We start from the raw sequence: 19,903 nt of genomic DNA, 5'->3' as shown, positions 1-19,903 counted from the left end.
GAGCAGCATATGGCGCGCAACGCGACAGATGTTACTTCGAACCGCGTCATTCCTTTCCATCTACGGCGTAAAACCATTAGTACGTACATATACGTCTCTTTATTTACCTCAATTTCCTTCTTCGCGTTAGATCGATATTCAAGAGTCCGTGCCGTGTACATATAACAAAATACCAAGAATTCTCGCCGAAATTATCGAGAAGAATTCAAAGATTTCACCATTGGTGACCGATACGTACGATACCGGTCTTTCCTCGAGAGGAAATCGTTGTTGGTAAGAAGAAGTTTTCGAACTCCGGGAAAACTCTAAATCCTCCTCGACGACGGGTTACTATTTAATTTTCCAGTGAACGGGCTCTCTCTCCCTCCATCGTTTCCATCGGAGCGTCAACTCCGGTTGATGGAAATCGTTGGACGGGCTCCCTTTTCCCGTAATCAGCTAAAGTTGAATAAAAGTGGCGGGCGGACGGGTCGACGACGCAAAGTGGCCAACTCCCCGTTGTCTCGCGTGGAAAATTTCGATCGACGCAACGTTGCATACACACACACACACGCACTCATGCACGCACACTTGGACGCTTGGTCGCGGAAAATTTCATTTTACGGCGAGCAAAGGCCAACGCGCGGCCTTCTTCCGCCCCTTTATCGCTGCCCGCCATGCGCCTCGATCGTAAAATATCGAGGACCGTTGGTTGGATCGCGAAAATACGAGCAAAAGGTGGAACGAACTGTCCGACTATCGCGTCTCCTACGATATATATATTATATATTATATATAGTCTCTCCATAACTCGATCACTCTATGATCGTTTTACGAGGTTGCATAGAGAACGATCCGCGCGAGATATATGCATATCGTGGAACTCTTATCGAGAATCAACCAACGAGTTCAACTCGTAATTCTCGCGATGTCTCTTCTTTTTATCGAGATGGATTAATAGGTGTACGTATAAGAGGATTTCGTGAAATGGAACCGTACCCTGTACGCGCGTTGCAATGCATTTTTCTTTGATTTAACCGAATTTGACAGAAATGGAAGAAGCGCGATAATTATCCGTCAACGAAATCTACGAAAAACTGTTCTGAGATGATTTAGAATTTCGTTGATCGTTAATTTAGATGGAGAATTATCATTGAGTTTGCTATCTCTGTTTCGAATGCGAATGGTTTTTGACTTTTTAACGAAAGGCTATACCTGGTGGGAGAGAAAAGAGAGAGAAGATATTCTCGGCCCCCTTGATCGACCAGTCGGAAACGAGACGTACACCATATGGCAATTTCAACCGCGTATGTCTCCTCCTGGAAGGCTTACTATTTTTAGGGGCCTCTCACGAGGAAATCGGCTTCACGTGGCCGCGTTGATAATCTCGTTATAAATGGCCAGTGACCCTTAACTCTTCTTTCTAGACGCCCGATAAATTTAAATAGGTGACGAAGAATGAAAGATCGATTCAAGAGGCAGGGATGATGTGACATCGTAGAATATTTTCGATATCGAATATCTTTTTCTAATTTTCTTAATAACTCGATATTATAATGATAATTGTATCGAGTGAAATTTTTAAATACTTTGATTTTATAAAAGATATTAATATCAGAGTCTTGTCACAGAGCGCGGACATTGCGTCGTTTCTGATACAATTCTCAAAATTGGTCGGTGCGCGAAAATCTGGAAATGGAGAAATTTTTCTCTACGCCACAAAGCGAAGATATTTGGACCTTCCGCAAAAATTTTCTCCAACTTGGAAGCTGGCGAATTTCAGGTTCACGCTGAGCTTGCTTCCTCCTCTCACGAGGACCTATCTATTTCGTTCGAATCGCCCGATGAGGGTTAAGCTCACGCCAGATGGAACGTTGTGAAATTTATTATTCCGCATCGATGTAACTGAACCGCGTTGGTGGTTACCGCCGATAAACTGAATATTCTTTGCACGCGATGGTTTTGACGGAAATTGGGTTTCGATGCTAACGAAAGTAATTACGTTAATGTACGTTCAATAATTGAAAATATTCAACGAGCCCTGAAAATATTATAAGCTAAATTTGGAATCGGGGGCGGTACCAAAGCTATCGATACGACGAATTAATTAAATTTCGCAAACAATAACGATAACCCGGGCAAAAAGGGAAAAAGGAAAAAGAAGAAGAAGAAAAAAAGAATACTCGATACGATTCGAGAAGATATAATTTCGAAATAATTTTTCAATCGCTCCAAACGCATTATTAAAAGAAAAAAATTAGAGGATGCTATTAAACCTGTATCTCGATACAGGATACGGTTCAAAAACGTAATTCTTGTATCCCGTAGCAGTCGCGAACAAGCTTTCGTTTCCTGCAAACTCGTTACAAAAAATGCTGTTATATCTTGAACAGGTTCTTGAAGAGAGTTCTTCGAGAGGTCTTTCGAGAACTTCCGTTCCTCCGACGCGACCAAAAGAAACCGTAAATATTTTCGAAAGAATGAAAGAACGGATAGAAGAGAAATACTTGGGATACTCGTACAGTTCTTAAAAAAAATCTAAACCAATTTGCAACCTAACTTTCTAACTTTCTACACCCCCATACGAACAAAATTATTCGTATCTACGAACAAAATCTGAAAATTAAAATTACACAGTTGCAGCGTAGTAATTAGTTTCTAAACTTCCAAAGCGGAACTTCTCGCCCCTTTGCAATCGAGGATTTCGACAAGATATCTCGGCACATCCTCGAAACGGACATGGAGAGATTTCTAAAGAGAAGCACGGATATCACCAAGGTATAATGATCGCAGAGTGGGGCGATTCATTGGAAACTGGAGCATCTGGAAAAAAAGCGAGACACCGACGTCTATGACGATAACCGTGCAGCTTAATCCTCTTGAGAGATTTCGAAACTGAATAGCAAGTGTGTACACATTTATAGACACGTATCCTAGATTTGCCATTAAAGGGATTTCCATAATCAGCCGAGATACGTATCGTGCAAGTTGACTTAACGTGGCGACAGATTCGACGATGGCAAATATATATATATATATATAGAGGGAGAGAGAGAGAAAGAGAGAGAGGTGTGTATCGGATAATAGGCACGGTTTCATCGAAGCCATAATTTCGAATATTCGAAACTGTGTCGAACCCGATGTCGAACGGATCGCTGGCAAAGCCCCTCGAGTCTTGTGGCATTTGGCCACAACAAGCACCGCGTAATACGAGGCGGGCAAACCATCGGAACAGGCTAGCGGGGGCTTTAGATACACCGTAAACACAGCTGTTAGCGGAGGGTATACCTAGACAGGGAACACGCGTAGATCAGGCCAAAGTTCTGGTTAAGTCACGTTTCAATTTTGAACGTCTATGTTTAGGACGGAGGGATAGTTTGGGAGGAGAGAGATAACGAAAAACGATATCTTTCTTTAACCGGAGATTTGCTAATGAAAGTGTGATGTGAAGTTTATGCCAAGTCAGATTTTTTTTTTTTACAAACGCGACCAAAGAAATGATGTTTAATTTAGTAAGGTCGATACTGAAATAGTTATTTAGTGGATATTTTTTTTTAACTATATAAGTTATTTTTAGAAAATCATTAGACCCTTCAAATAGAGATATGTTTTTATTGCTGAAAATATCATAAAATATTTTGTAATTTATAATATTTTCTCACAATTTTCAATATTTCTCGTATTTTTAACAATTTTTATTAATATAAATCGATAAATTTTATGTTTCCTTCCCTTATTTTAATTACAACAATTGTGTAATGATTCTGGGAATTAATAATTGAATGAACTTTTAAAACACGAAAACTATTGAAAATCGTTTAATTATGCTTCAATTTCGTCCAAGATCTCCTTGATACGAGCGTACAACGTTCGAACTCAACGCGAGAAAAAGAAAAAGGCGAGAATGTTGATCGAGCAAATTTGACGAAATCGTATTTCAGAAGGAGATTCATTGCTCGCCGAATTTAGAGAGGCGTGTAATTTCAGTCTATATCGCGTATTATTCCAATCGATTCTTATCGTCGACAGGCGACCGAATTGTTGCCACCGCCCGGTTTACGACTCTAATAAACTGCGCGAAACTGATACAGGCCGACGATGGCCGTTCGTACTTTCGTGCACGCGCGTATCCAGCAATATCGATGCAATTTATACCCCGTTGCTGTTCGTTAGCCTGTACACGCGCCAACCATCATAAGTCTTCGTCCGTGGAAATCGATACGTCGTCGGGGAATACGAGAGGATCGTGTGCGCGCCTCTCCCCCTCTCTCTCTCGCTTTCTCTGCGTCTTAATATCTGGCCGATATCGCGGGACAAAAGCGTGTAATTCGCCGCGCGAATCGATCCTCGCGATCACGAAAGGGAATGGCGGATAATTTTACAAGTTTGCGCAACGATCGAATTCGAATTTTCCATCTTGTCGCACCCTGTCTCCTCCGTTCGAGGAAACACCGCGTCAAAGGTGTGCACCCTTCGATCGAGGCAACGAGGCTTGCCCATTGAAATCCAATGAACCGAGGAAGCGTCGCGACGCTCGCACGAGGAGCGCACTCGAAACACAGTGCAGGTGTCATCCCCTTTGTCCTGGATAGTCGATTTCTAAATAAAGTCTCGCGCCCTTTGCCTCGAGGACCTCCTCCCTCGATCCCAGACTTTACTCGTTCGATAATTCTCGTTGTTAAGCGCGATGAACGAGAGAAAATTGGAAATTGGAAAATTTTCAACGCGTCGCGGCGCCGTTTTCTTCGAAAATTTACTGCAAATGGATACGTTATTCAAGGCGAAAAAAATGGCAAAGTTGCACCTCCACGCGAAATTTTGTTTGCGGAATACAAGGACGAGCGTTTCTTATCGCCCGGTTGTAGTTGAATTACTACCGCTATCGAATTTTTAATTAACACGTTGGACGCGATTAGTTGGTTCGAGAAAAATAATTGGTTTATCCAGCGTGTGGAAATAAATATCGATACAAGAATGTTAAAAAATATTTTCCCCTATCAACCGATACCGTGTGAATCGATAATAACTTTTTGATTGGAAAGAACGATAACAAACGTAACAAACGTTTGAAAGTAAATTCAATAAAAAAAAGAAATAATACCCTCGCGATATCCTTTTCCTATCTCCGACTTCTTCTCTTCATCGTCATGCAAAATGCGGTCATTATATCTTGGAGATACACGGGAAACTCTAGCCATCGAGGAGGAGAAACGAATTGGAAAATAAAGGATGATAAATTTCACGGACGAACGTGAGCGTTTGCGAACAAGCGGGGAAGATTAAAGGAGGTTTCCAGGGGAAAATATAAATTTGATAATAGAACATTTTATCGGGAGTTCAGCCGAGTAATTTTAATTTTCTCCAACTGCGCCCGGGCAACAGGGGCGAAATATTTAAAAGGATTATCTATTATGAACGTTTAATGGCCTGGACGAGAATTTTTTTCTTTCTTTCTTTCTTTTTCCTTTTTTTTTTTTTTTTTTATCCCTCGTGAAACATAAAATGTTTCCACTTTTCAGTCGCGAGTAATTTATAATGAATTTCGCGTAACGTGTTTAACAGCGTGGTTCATAGACTTCAAAGAGACTGCGACTAATAATTTTCGATAGAAACGTAGGACTAAAAATATAAGGTCTTGAAATTATTACCCCGCCAACGATAAATTTTACAATAAGTGTAAGAGGAAAAAATTCGAACTGTCCAACTAATAATAATAATAATAATAATAATAATAATAATAATAATAATAAGCCAAGCCAAATATAATATTAGAGATAGCGAGAGATTCGAGACACGACTCTTCCACTTTCCACACCTGTCCTCTCCTTTCACCGACGAAGAACGCCTTTATCCTCTAACCGTGAATTCTTTCACGCTCCATTGGTATTCGATGTTTCACCTCCGAATGCCTGCCGACTCGCGATATTTGCTCTCCGCGTTAACACTTATATTCGCATAAAATTAGACACGGCCATTTTATGCCACGACTCGATGAGGCTCGGATAATACTCGGACGCTACAGTCGACAACGGGCATATACGATTTTCACGTACAACGTTCGACCGAGATATCTCCCCTCCCATGGCATGGTACTACGCGTGGCCTGGCATTGCAATCGCTACACCAACGGACTCGCTTTCATCCAAAATGCATCGCGAAACCGTCTCAATTAAACGATCAATCCGTGTTTTCATCACGGAACGTAACCGTATATCCATCCGTGTGTTTTTTGTAACCGGATCCCTGTCGCCAATTAATTCGAGCCGGGGATATACGTGCATCTGCATACATAATTTTGGCCGCAATACATCAAAATCAAGCGAAGATTAATCGAGATGCACACTGTCAGGGACAGCAGGTGGCCATACGTGTGCACCCTGTATGCCGATCGATCGCTACGGTAGATCGATTCGTTCGTTGCGATAAGTAAGCAGAAAAAAAGAATTTTCAGGCTTGGAAAGGACGCGAATCGGTGCCTCTGTCGCTTTGTAAGGGCGCATGTACAATTTATTGACGTTCGATGCGAGCGAGACCGATGCGTATTGTTCTCGAGTTGATTTTGTTGATGGAAATTATACGAAAAAACTAAATTAAATTAACGCCGTTATTTCTTCATTTTTCTCAGCAATCTGAAAACTTGAACGAAATTGAAATTCTTTGAGAAAAATTACAACTTTTTTCGCACGAATTCCATCTAGAATTTTTCTTTCGATCGAAAGTAATTTCGCGACTTTCTTTTTCTAGTAACGTGGATTATTTTCAATTGAACTGGAGAATTCGTTGAAAATTCGAATGGATCTGCCAGGATAGAACATTCCAAATTGCGTCACATTCTTTAAATTCGTAGAAAAAGACGAATTCCGAGTTTCTATATCCTCAGAGAAGAATAAGAATCCATTGACTTGCAAAACACAATTAAACATTTTCAAATCATTTCAAAAACCTAACCACGTACATGTACAACCTACATCTCCACATTTGGACGAACATCTGGCAAAATAGACTAATAAACATCCGCCAAATTATTATATCAAAAGCAACGTTTCCACCCAATTCGAGCGCGGGCGAAACCACAGGTTAATCGAATTCTCATCGAACTCTGGCTCCCATTTCCGCGCGATATCCTGGCGGATCCTCGAGCAATCCAGCAGGGGTCGCGGGCACGCATTAGAGATACCGCGTGAGAATCACAGCGGAATTAATCGAGTCATAATTCCTAGGTCGGCCGACTGTGTATCGCCGACTGTGGACAATGGGGCTGCGTGCGTGCACCCACCCAGATATGCGCAGCTCGAGAGAGAGAGAGAGAGAGAGAGTGGGCTCATCGATATGTAAACGCGCGCGCGTACGTGCAGAAATGCATACGCACACCGCCGTTGTCGCGCGTACGCGAGCGCTTCCGCGCATACGGACGAGCAGGTACGACGCTCCCCCTCCCTCCAACCCCCTTTGTTTCTCTCTCTCCTGCTCCTGATCGCGGAAATTTACGAGCGAGGCACGGTGAACCCGATATGACGGCCGAGTTCGAGTCAGAAGCGGTATTTTCTCGCGGATTCGATCGACACGCCCTTAACTTCATTTTGCATCCCTATTACATTACTGTTTATCGAGAGTTCGATTAAAATTTTATATATATTTGGTTTTATACGGTTTTTTTCCTTTTTTTCGAGTATTATTAAGTTGGAGAGAAGTGATCGGAGAGGAAGTTGAGAAAAGAAAATGATGGATACTTGGTTTTACGATTAGATTTTATAATTTCTTCCAGCCGTATAATTACCGTTCTTTTTTACATCGAGTGAGTAAAAGAAAAGAATCTTTTCCTTTTTTTTTTTCGATTCGATAATTCGAGAAATTTGAAAGGAATAATCTCGACAACGAGGGCAAAGAATAATTTGCATTTCGCAGTTTTTATAAATATTCGATCCACCGTATCTTCGGGTAAATTGATAAATAAAATCGTTTTTAATAATACCGTCATTTTTACCGTTATTATCATCTCGTTACATCGCTTATACCCTGTCCAGAGTAACAATGGGCAAATAATCCGCTATTTGCATCTGGAGCAGAATAAAAAAAAAAAAAGAAATAAACGAGAGTTGCGAAACAAGCTGCACGCCATTAGTTCCATGAAAATCCTTTTCTTTCTTTCTTTTTTTTTTCTCCCCGATCCCTCTTCCCCCTTCGTTGCGATAATACATAACATGGTTTTAATTACTGTTTGCTTGGGCTGCCAGCATTCCCAGATTTATCGCGATACACATTGTCCGTAAATCGATCAATTATTCCGGAACAATGCAAGAATACGACGTTAATTGCGACTCCCATCGGAATAACATGTCATGGGATGAATTCACGGCCGACGGAATCGCTAACCAGTAATGGAGGAGTCCTTTAAAAACGGCCGATAAAAGAATACGAAAGCAATTTATCGAACGTCTGGTGATGACAGCCCGCGAGAGTTAATTGAGCTCGGATTGGATACATAGAGTATCCACCAGCACGGAACCATCGTTAATGTCGTCTCGTGGCCAACCTTTTTGAAAAATCTCTCGTTAATCCGATCCATTAAACGGCCGTCGATGCCGTCTTGATGCGCGCCGCGAAATTCGCGAAACGCAATTTTTCCTCCCTTCCCTTCGAGACTCTTCACGTTTCTGTAATGGACGTCGATGGGCCTGCTACTCGTAGACATACGCGCGAACAATTAAAAGAATTCAGTGTGAAATTTCGCATTGCCATTGCGAAAAATCGATTAACAACGACACGATTACCACGATTGAATGGACGCCGGTGAAAATTAATTTACAACGTCCTTGAAACGAAAGGCGAGGCGAGGGGAGGGGAGGGGGGAAAAAGTCGAAAACGAAACCTCGTTAAGAGCGAGCCTCGGGCCGCGCGTACTAGCACGCGTGCTACAATTTATTGCATCTTTCTTGCGCGTTAAAGCGTACTATGAACCGCATACCTAATGCTCGGTTCCCAGCTCGGTTGGATCATAAATCGTGCGAGTCTCTCCCACCAGTTTCTTACGCGGAGTCTCGTGTCTCGAGATCGTGCACCACGACGAGGCAACGACTTCCACGCTGGCTACCCTCTCCGCGATAATTTCCGTTATTCTTAATTCTCCTTCCCTTCCACCGCGTATCTCCCCCAAATTCCTTCCACCCGTTTATTTTTAATAGATCACTTTCTTTCGTAAAACAAGGGTCATCGAAAGACACACTGCACGTAAAATCGTTACATCCACTTCGAGATGAATGGAGGAGTAGGTGAAAAGGGGAAATTTTGGATTAGAGGTAATTAGAGGTAGTAGGATGAACAAGAGAACAAGCCGGCAACTATTTTCTATCGCGGTTCGCCGATCATAACACGGTCTGTTTACATGCTTCGTCGAAATTCGCCGTGGGCGAAAATTTGCCAAGTTGGAAATCGCCGGTGTGAGCGAGATTATGGAAGCGGCAAATGGAATACCGTAGCGACGAAACACCATTGGAAACGAGTGAAAGAGGCTTTCCCCGTAATGGTGATTCGGTGTATACGCGATCGAGATAAAGAGGAAATCGAACGTATCTCGGTTAATTCCGACTTGTAATTATTGGAAGAACCACTGACTCGACACAATAAATATATATATATATACGTATCGAACGGCAAATGTAATTATTGGTTTGCTGTCAACCGTATCTCTCCAATGAAGCTTATCTCGGATCGAATTAAAACGGTCTGGTTACCACTATCGAAACGCGATCGCGATATTTATGAAACGATTCCCAACGACATCGTCGATCCGCCAAAATCCTGGCTGCTCTGGGGTCGGATTCGAATCACGATCGAGATGTTGGAATCGATAAGACTAATAAAGACCACTTTCAACTGTTCGTGACCGTGACTCGCGATTCAATTTACTTTATCATCGCGTAGCAGGTGTGACAGATCGTCGAGAGACAAAACAAAGAGGGGGATCAGAAATGAGCGATTAAACCCGTAAAACATTAACCAACCGCGTAAGTAAAGAGCGAAGAAGGCAATAAAAGTCGTTTTGTCATCACTCACCGCTTTCGCTAACTCGTAATCTCCCTTCCTGAGCAGCTCCATCAGCCTCTGCCGCTCCATCTCCTCTTTCGTCACGTACACCTTGCTCTCCTTATACCTCGCGTTCTGCACGTTCTCGTAATTGTCGCACAAAACGTTGTGGTACCCCATCGCTCTCTGCTGACCGACATGCTCGATGAGCTTTCCAAACGTGTCACTACAACCACCACCACCACCACCACCACTAACAATATGCTCCACCGAATCCTTGGGCAAATCTTGCTCGAACTGAAGATTCTTCACCAACACTTCGTTCACCACAGACCCGCGCTCCTCCATTTCCCTCGAGCTAGCCCTCTCCTTCTCGCTCTCCCATCTATCGACCTTCTGGCAACCGACCTCCTTGGCATCCTCCTTTTGAAATCTCGCCTCCATTGTTCGATGATCGGACATCTCGTTCGATCCAAGACACGCGTCTTCGACCTTGAACTTTGCCGCCTGCCTTTCACTCTCAAGCTCGTCCACGGGGATAGTGGCGGTGGAGAGATTGCTATTCTCCCGCGAGTGACACGGTTCGCTCCTGTCGGCCGGGTTCCCGGAATCGTAAGGGATCTCCGTGTCGTGGACGATCATGATCCTCGGCGGCTCCTCGGCAGCGGCGACCTCCCGTTTTTCCTGCTGTTCGTTGCACTCCGACAAACCAGTCGCGGCGGGTCGAGATTGCAGGTTCGCCTTAATGCCCTGGGGGGAACTGGATGAGCGAAACGTGACGAACGTCCTGCCAGCTTCGTTCGCTTGATCCGGCTTCGAACACTGCGTCAAACCTTCCTTCTTCCTCCTCTTCTTCCTCCTCTCCTGCGACCTACCGTTCGCCAGGCCTTGCTCGATCTTCGAGCATCGACTCAATCCGATCTCCGGGTATCCGCAAACGGACGCTTCGCTCTTCTGATCGTCTTCCTCGATAGTCTCCAGGTGTTCGTACCGCAACTCACCGACCCGTTCGTAAACCTCCGCTTCTTCTTCTTCTTCTTCCTCCTCCTCCTCCTCCTCCTCCTCCTCCTCTTCTTCCTCCTCCTCCTCCTCCTCTTCCTCCTCGGCCTCCTTTTCGTTTCGTTGGCCGAGCATAACCACTTCTTTGGGAGGCGACTTGCGATCGGATCGAGCGGCCGTCCCTCCTTCGCCGTAAGCAGAAACCTGCAAAGAAGGTCGAAGGATCGATTGGAGGTCGTCCACGTGAATCACCTGAGGCTGAAGACTGCGCTCGTAAATCTTCTCCACCGCGTGATTCGGCGAGGAATAGTGGGGTCTCGCGGGCGACTTGTCAGCGGGGCCGTTGCCCGTCGACCTGGACTTGGCCGAGTTCTGCTCGTTCAATTGTTGCAACGCCGCGTAAACCCGACTGTTCGGCTTAAACGTGGACCGAGGGGAACCGATCGGCGAACGTTTCGTCGCCCGATCCTCCTTCCCCTCCTGGCAGCAAGGAATCTGATCCCTCCTCGGGAGAACCGGTGGCTTTCTAGCTTCCGGCGGGGCGAGGCCGGCTTGGAGATTCCTCGGCCTCGTGACGCGGGATTCCTGATGACCTTGGAGAGTCCGCACGCGGGCGCCAACCGCACCGTAAACCACCGTCTGCTGATCCATTTTGTTGTCCCTCTTGCTGTCCTGAGGATAGCACCTCCTAGACTCACCGCCCGACTCACCACCCGTAACCCGCGTGGGTCGATCCCTCGGAACCTCGATCGATTTGCAGGCAACATCGGCTGCTTTATCACCAGCCGTTCGCGATGAATCGGTCGTGAGAGCCGGCCGCCTACTTTCTCCGTCCTTATTTGGCGAGATCGGCTCGCCTTGGTCACCAAGGTTGGCCGGGCCCTTCGAGATGCCGCTCCCTCCTCTGCCGCCTCTCTGGCCTGTCTCTTCCTTAACGAGCGGCCGCGACGCGCCGGCCGCGCTTTGATCGTGACTCTGCGACCGCTTGAACGACGCTTTCCTGCACGGGATAACCGACGCGACACTCGCGCTCGCCGATGTTGTCGAACCACCGGTAACGCCGCTTACCACCACCACCACCCCAGATATCCTCCCGTGATCGGACTCGTTTCTCGTCTTTACCAAATTCGTCGGCCTGCTGTCGGCCGCGTTTCTCGCGCGACAGTTCTTTTCGCCCTGGTAAAATTGCGACGGCTGCTCCCCCCCGCCGCTATTATCCGCTTGGCTCGCCTCGTTGCCCGACGACTCGAACCGCCTCGACCTGAAGCTCGAGCCCAACGGGCCCCTCTGCGGAATCCTAGAGCCGGCGGTCGAAGGGCTCATGTCCCTCGTTCTGCCGATCGTCGCGCCGCAGCTCGACGCGCTGAAACCGTAATCCTGCTGCTTGCCGCTCCTCCCGTTGCCGCCGCCGCCGCTCTTCGAGGCGAGATACTCCTTGTACGTCCCTCTGCTCGTGTTCACGCCGACGTTCACCTTGTCCACGTTCGGCTTGCGTTCCACCTTCTTCTCCGCCCGGCTGAGATCGTCGTAGCTCGACGAGGTCCCGTTCGACTTGTCCCTACCTTCGTCTATCGACCTCGACCTCGAGTCTTGCCTGTACCTCCTCTGACTCTTCTGATCCGCGCTGCTGTTCGACCTGGTCAACGCTTTCTCCCGCGCCCCCGCGAAGTTCTGGCTCTGCGTCTGATTCAGCCACTCGTCCACCCTCTTCTGCACCTCCCCCTTGCGAAGCAACACCTCCGGAACTCTCGCGCGACCTGGGTCCACGGTGACGGGCACGCAAGACGAGGGACGAGTCCCGTCCTCGATCGGCGACTGCGGCTGCCTCGAGGATTCCTTCTGCCTCTCCCGAGACCTCTGCCTCGCCTGCATCGGTTCACTCGCTCTCGCCACCGGCTGCGACTTCTCTCGCGCGCCCGGCCACTTGGGCTGGATCCTCGTCGCGGCCAACGCTCTCGACCTCTCCTGCTGCTGCTGCTTCTTCCGCTGGTCCATCATCACGGCCTCGAAGTTGGACACGCTTATGCTCCCGACGTCGCTCAAATCCGACGACCTCCCGTAATCCAGGTCCTCGTACTCGTCCAATATGTTGTTCACCGACTGCGTGTCGATCGAGCTGATGCTCTTCGACTTGTTCCTCGCCACGCTCTCGTCGCTGCTCGAGCAACCGTGGTTCTGCCTGTCCCGGCTCCCTTGCCTCCTCTGATACTTCAGCACCGCGTTCTCGTATCGTTGCAGAGGATTCTCCCCGCTCCCCTCGATCGCCTCGTTCCTCGCGCCGATCCTCCTAGGGTCGGGCGATTGCTTGTATTGCTGCCTCTGCTGCTGCTGCTGCTGCCCGACCAACATGCTCGCGTTCCGTTCGAGCATCGAGGAGCAGCTTCTTCCCTCTTGATCGATCCTCGACGGCCCGCCGAATGTCCCGAAAGTGTGCGCTTCCTTCCGCCTCACCTCTGTCCTCGATCGGCCGCCAACGTGATCGAGCGCCGTTCCATCCTCGTCCGCGAATGGAATGTTACCGCCACCGGTCAAACCCTTCAGGATTATTTCATCGTTCATTTTCTCGATCCTGCGTGTTCTCGCATCTTCGCGTAATCGTAATCCCCTTCCAATCTTCCTTCTCCCTTATCCTGCGAAAACAGGCAACCCTCGTCGTGAGTGAAAAAGGCAAAAAAGGTACAATGCGAATATTCTCACGATCGATCCGATCGATTACTAATTCATAATTAGTCCGATTAATTAATGGATTGGATCGACGAGAATCGTCTCTTGGAATTTTTTCCAAGATTTTTGTAATTGCATGGTTTTTTATTTGGTGAAAGTGGGAAGTAAGGGGATATCCGTGAAAAATTGGATGGCGCTTCCGTAAAACGGTTCTCCCGTTTTAGGTTTCCGGTTAAGCGGCGGGCGCACGTTCTAGCAATGTGGAGGTATCCGGTAGTTGACCGATATCCGGTCGGAATTAATTCGGTTTTCGAAGCCTGGGACGCATTAGATATTGTAATGGCCGGCCACGTGCTCGTGCGTCGAATCGTTAAAGACCATAACGGCCGCTTGGAATTCAATATGCCTGGCCAACCGTTGCACGGTGAATATTGACTATCGTAGAAGTATATTTGTGCTCGCCTCGAATATTTATATCGGGGATTAAATTTTGTGGATTAATCGCGATTCACGGCCGCGGTAAAAATAAATCTTCGGCTAAATTCTTACTTTGATGTTCGAGAAGACCGTTAAACGAATACGTCGATGATAAGATTAATTCGATCCTTTCTTAAAGCAAACCTAATGTTTATTTTGAGAGAGAATCGTGCAACTTTTATTTCGTTCTCGTATATTCGTCGTTTTATCCCATTTTAACGGTCTGTTCCATTTTTCCTCTTACGGGAAGATGAATCTAATGTTCGAAAGTGTGCATCGAATCGCATTGAAACGTTACATTCGTTATGGCGAAATAAAATTTTCTCCGGTTAGAGGAGTAAATATACAAAAGGATCTCTTATTCCAAGAAAGATTTGCTATGTTTCGTGAAATTTCTTTTTTTCGAATTCATAATTCCAAAACGAGAATAGACATTGACAAACATCTCGTTGATATATCTTTCACCCTTTTCGTATTTTACAAACGTTCGAATAAGAGTTACAAATTCATTTAATTCTTCTCGATTTTACTCTCGATATTCCACAATATTTCGCAATTTTTCCCGCATCGTCGATAAAAATCCTCGAAGAAAACAAATTTCTAATTATCTCCCAATAATAACCGGATATCGCGATTATTGCCAAATTCATTTTCGAATTACATTCCAGGAAGATTTCTAGCCGGAGGGCCGTTGCTTGTCTCGAAATTCGAGGCAATTACGAACGAATTTCGATTAAATGACGAGCAGAGATGGATAAAATCTAAAAGAATATCCCGGATATAGAATATCGAAACGTGGTGCCCTCCCCCGAGATATAAGTTTCAATTCAGAAGATGACGTGCAGCGTAAATTGAATTAAAGCAACGTCCCATCAGAGTATTAGAGGCGCGCTCCACGCGATTCTAACGTTTCCCACGCGGCCTCGCCTCAAGGATCTCTCGGCCAGAGTTCTACTTTTAGATCTGTTCATCGAGATATCGGCCGTGGGCCACCGCGTAGCCGCGAGATTCGAGAGAGATTCCTGCTGCTCGCCCATGGCCTCGTTCTTTCTCTCTCTCTCTCTCTCTCCTCTCCTCTCCTCTCTCTCTCTCTTTCTCTCTCTGAAATTGACCCACAATTAAGATGTCGGCCGCGTGCTGGCTCGAAAATGTGAGTCTACTAATGTACAGAGTGATTCAGAAATAAGCGTCGATACTTGGACTTTTTAAATTGTGGGGAAAATAATATTTTTTTAACGTTGAAAGTATGCGAGGTTTCGTGAAGCATTCACTGGCACCGTTCTACCTTTGATTTGGTTAATTCTCCAAAGCTATAGAATAGTCCAAATCAGTAACAAATAACGATCTAATCGATCTTAAATTCATTGATCATAAATACATTATCAACATCATTAACAACAATATTTGTTATTATATTATAGTTAATCCGCTCTTCTATACTATAACCACTTACTGTTCCATGCTTTCGAATGATAAATATTTAACCCCGACCGTAATTCAATTTTTCTTCTTCGTACAAACCTATAACCTATGATCGATCATTTATAAAATTTAGAAATTAAGATACACAGGAGGGCACCATATTCGTATACTTCTCACTACTGCTTGTTTCTACATATTTCCTCCGCCGTGTCTAAATATATTTCTGAATCATCCTATATGTAACAGTCTCCCCTCCCCTCTCTCCATTAACCAGGACCGCTAAACGAGCAACAAAAGCGTTTCTTTCGAGACAATGCGGTTCCAACGGGGCACAATGCACGGACCCGATAAATAAAAGGAAGGGGAAACGGAAGAGGGGGGAGGAGAGAGCGAAACAGAGGGTTTCGCTCGTAATTATCATCTCGAAAAAAATACATTCCGCGCGGGTGGAACGCGACACGCCGAATGGCTGAGTTCCATCGGCAACGCGGGAACGCCGCAAGAAGGGAGAGAAAGAGAGAGAGAGAGAAACCCATTTTTCGGATGCACTGACCCGAATCTTAAATCTGCCTCTCTGGAACAGAGATTGCACACGTTGCAACGAAATCGGCATTTTCGTTTCGTTAACGAAATTCTTCTTGATCCGCGCTTCAACCGTTTGCTACGTTTCATGATAAACGTTCTGGACACGAGAAATCTCTCAGAGATGACGATTAATTGCGAAATTCGATATGGCGTTAATAGCCGCGATTCGCCGATGGATCGAACGAGATGATTTTCCACGAAGAAGTTTCGAAGAAGTTAACCGATCGCGGTATTATTAATTCTTGGAACAGTGCGATGAAATACAGGAGCTGTAGGAAGCATCTCTTTTATCAGGTTTTATTATTCAATTAATTATATCATGGAAATTGAACGAGAGAAAAGAATTGAACACAATATGGATAGAAATATAAAGTTTAATAAAATTGTTTCTAATCGTCTCTATTACACGGAAAAACGAAACTCGTTTTTGCAAAAGAGCAGGCAACGTAAGAAAGATCTGGAAAGTTAAAAATATAATTAGTTGGAGGAAGGAGAAAGGAAAAGAGACAAGCACGAGTGAACCGACATATGGGTTCTTCGATTCGGCTTGGCATAATTTCGGTCCCAATTGATATTTACCGGACTGAGACTCGGGCCGGATCTCGATCGGGGTCTGCCGGAATCGAAGAGTTAAATCGCCATTCTCCTCGTATAACTGGCTGCCATTAAACGAAAGAAAAGCTCGTGTAAAAAAAAAAATAAATAAAAAACGTGTGGATCCGTGCTCGTGGCATATATTAGCATAAATTTCATACATCATCGGGATGTAAAAATCCGCTAGACAATTTCGTATATTTCGTGTATGTATATATATACGCAAAGATCGGCTCGAATAGACTGTGACGTGTGCACTCGGTTCTCTTCTGATTCTGACCGCGTAAAAAGAAAAAAGAAAAAAGAAAAAACTTTTTTTAATCGCCATCCAATGTTCACGAGCTGAACATTGAAAATATATACCGCACACGAGCCGTTTCAGCTGTCTCGAGTTGTAATCGTTCGTATCCAATCGAACGATACAACTCGAGGGCTCGAGTCGACGAATCGTGTGGCAGCCGCCGGTACACAGGGACCACACACGAGTCGACGACTCGTGTTTCCTCCTCTCGTCTGCTCCCCCTCTCCCGCGAACAACGACCGCGCGTATACGCGAATACTTAATTACACGCGTGGTCTCGATACAGTTTCTTTGCACGAGCGAGCACCACCGATCTTTCCGCTCGTTCGTCGATTCCGCGAAAGCGACGCGCGCACATTCGTACACGCATTTTCACTTACGACGTGATTCATCTGCGTATTTACGCACAGATGAGTCGCTATCGCTTCCTCGGTTGATCACGCGAAAGGAAAGAACGATTCATTTTTCAAATTTTCCATACATCGATGTGTCGAAATTAACGATGGGGAGGGGAAGAGATGCGGTGAGAAAGAGAGAAATTGTCGAGAGAATTGTCTCTTTCGGATTACAAGAGAGGAGGGGGGATAGTATAAATAAAGACATCTCTATCTATCGAGCGAGCATCTTTTTATCCAATGTTATCCTCGCGCTCGCTTCACCGCTTTCTTTGAACAGAGGGTTTTTGGACGGGTGCCAAAATAACAGTGGGACGCCACCAAGAGGATACAACTCTGGCTATCTCTCTTCGATTCATCGGCAACAATGTTAGAAAAAGAAGAAGAGGAAAGAAAAATCGCTCGCGCGCGAATCTTTTGTACTCGGAGCCGAGAAAGAAACGCGAAGCGGCGTGGGCACGATTTCTCGACCGTGGCACCGTTTCGAGTTAATGAGTTAATAATCGTTGCACGCATCAATCGCGAAAACACTGGTACGCATTAGCGATGGCTCGTTAAAAGTAAAACCTCGCTCGAGAAGGCTTAAACCCCTTTTGACCTCTTGATTGATCAAACGACGAGACCTTTGATCTCTCGTTCGTTATTCTCTTTAACGGGTCACTCTTTTCGCATTTCGTTCCTGCATTCTTTCTTTTTTTTTTTCTCTCTATTTATTTCCAGATCTGAATTTTCTTTCAGGATGTAAAAAGAAGAAAGGAAGAAAGAAAGAAAAGAAGGATACACATTATAAATTGATCAAAGAAATGTTCCTTATTTTCCCGGTATCCGAATTATTTTTTTAATAAACGGTAGAATAATCTCGGTGGATATCTATAATAAAAATATGTAAAGGCGAAGGCCAGTGGAGGTAGAAAAACGTGCACAACGTGCATGGAAGTGATGGCGGTTTTGTCGAGCGTGATAAACGAATTTTCGGCACGTCAAATGAAGACTTCCCGCGCGTGAAAAACTTACAGATTAACTTCAACTGTATCTGCTCGATAATGCTGAACCATTAATCTTTCTCACGGATTGACGCTCACCTCTCCACCACTAGAGATAACGGTGCCTCTTACACGCCACTTAATCGAGCGCATATTTGTGCATGCAGGCTATATTGCCGGTAATTGGCTTGGACCAATTTTTCATCGAATAATTTCGTTTGAACAGAATCGAAACTGAAATATCAGAATTTCTTGCCCAAAGTTTTTCCATTTGGACGAATAATTTCGTACAATTTTGCATTGGGACAAAGTCGCAAGGAGATCGGAATATAAAGCAAGAGATAAACACAAACACGCAGAGAGAGCACAACCCAATTCCGAGCAAAAATGTACGGCCCTATCTTCTCATTCATTTGGCAAATCTCTTTTATGAAATATTCCGTGCGTTCGATGTATTCGTAATGCAAGAGAAACACATGACGCGAGATCACGGATAAGATCGTATCCGGTGGATATTTTATCACCGTGTTAATTAAAATTATTATACCAGCCTGAATTTTCTTTCTATCACCAGGCACGAGATTTCAAAAGGATTGAAATTTTCACATTTGAATTTGCGAACGTTAAAACGCGAAAAGGAGCACGTTTCGAATATCAATCATATCACAAAGACCCGCGATGTAACCGAGGTACTATTATAACCGAGGTACGTGATACGGATGTTAATGAAAGAGAGAGGGAAGAGGAGGAGGAGGAGGAGGAGAAGGAAAAAATATCGCCTCGAGGATATTAAAAATCACACAGGTTTCAAAGTTGAGCATCCAACGTTCCAATATTCCCTCTTTAATACTCGTTACTCCAAGATTTCAATTTATAATGAGATCAAGCAAAAATCTCCACGGTGATAAGCGTATCGATCTTTCTCGAATACGATGAAATCAGATACGATCGGGATATTTTTCGCATTATGCTTTTCCCCCGTAAAAAACGTAAAAAATCCAATTTGTATAATATATATATAAAATTTTAAAACCGCGTTTAAAAATTGAATTACGAACGGACGAATTTGTTCGAGAACTGCGAACGGAACGCATTAACGGAACCCTCCTGAAACGAAGGCAAGGATCTCAAGAGGATCTCAATTTCTTGGAAAATCCAAGAAGCGCTTCTTCAAAAAAAAGAGAGAGAGAGAGAGAAAAGAAAAGAAAGAAAAAAAAGAAAAGATCCCATTTGAATAGATGTATCGTTTCTGATGGACCGGCGATCTATACCTTGTGGATGGTATTCCAGTGGTTCTCGAGTGTACAGTACCTTCTGAAAACACTCGATGCCCTTTCACGATGTTCTTCTTCCCTACCCCCCACCACGTTCCTAAGCCGATGGGGCTATTCATGGCCCTGACAAGGCTAGCCTTTGAGGTGCATGACCTGTGCAACTGCACCACGACCGAGCCACGCATAGAAATGCCCCGTGAAACGATC

General features: G+C 45.0%; 1 protein-coding gene across 8 annotated transcripts in view; it reads right to left on the bottom strand.

Annotated features, from left to right (window-relative positions):
• LOC107994408 (uncharacterized) overlaps positions 1-19,903 on the bottom strand; it is a 169,073-nt gene that overhangs the window by 136,012 nt on the left and 13,158 nt on the right. For all 8 annotated transcript variants that reach the window (XM_062074857.1, XM_062074859.1, XM_062074858.1 and 5 more), the window contains one exon: positions 10,033-13,631. In XM_062074857.1, the coding sequence (XP_061930841.1) occupies positions 10,033-13,560 (3,528 nt within the window). In that variant the 5' untranslated portion in view covers positions 13,561-13,631. The remainder of the gene's footprint in view (positions 1-10,032; positions 13,632-19,903) is intronic.

The sequence above is a fragment of the Apis cerana genome, linkage group LG5 (genome assembly GCF_029169275.1).
Source record: "Apis cerana isolate GH-2021 linkage group LG5, AcerK_1.0, whole genome shotgun sequence".
NCBI lineage: Eukaryota > Metazoa > Arthropoda > Insecta > Hymenoptera > Apidae > Apis > Apis cerana.
Note: the sequence above shows the minus strand (reverse complement) of the source record. Positions and strands in the feature narration are given on the sequence as shown.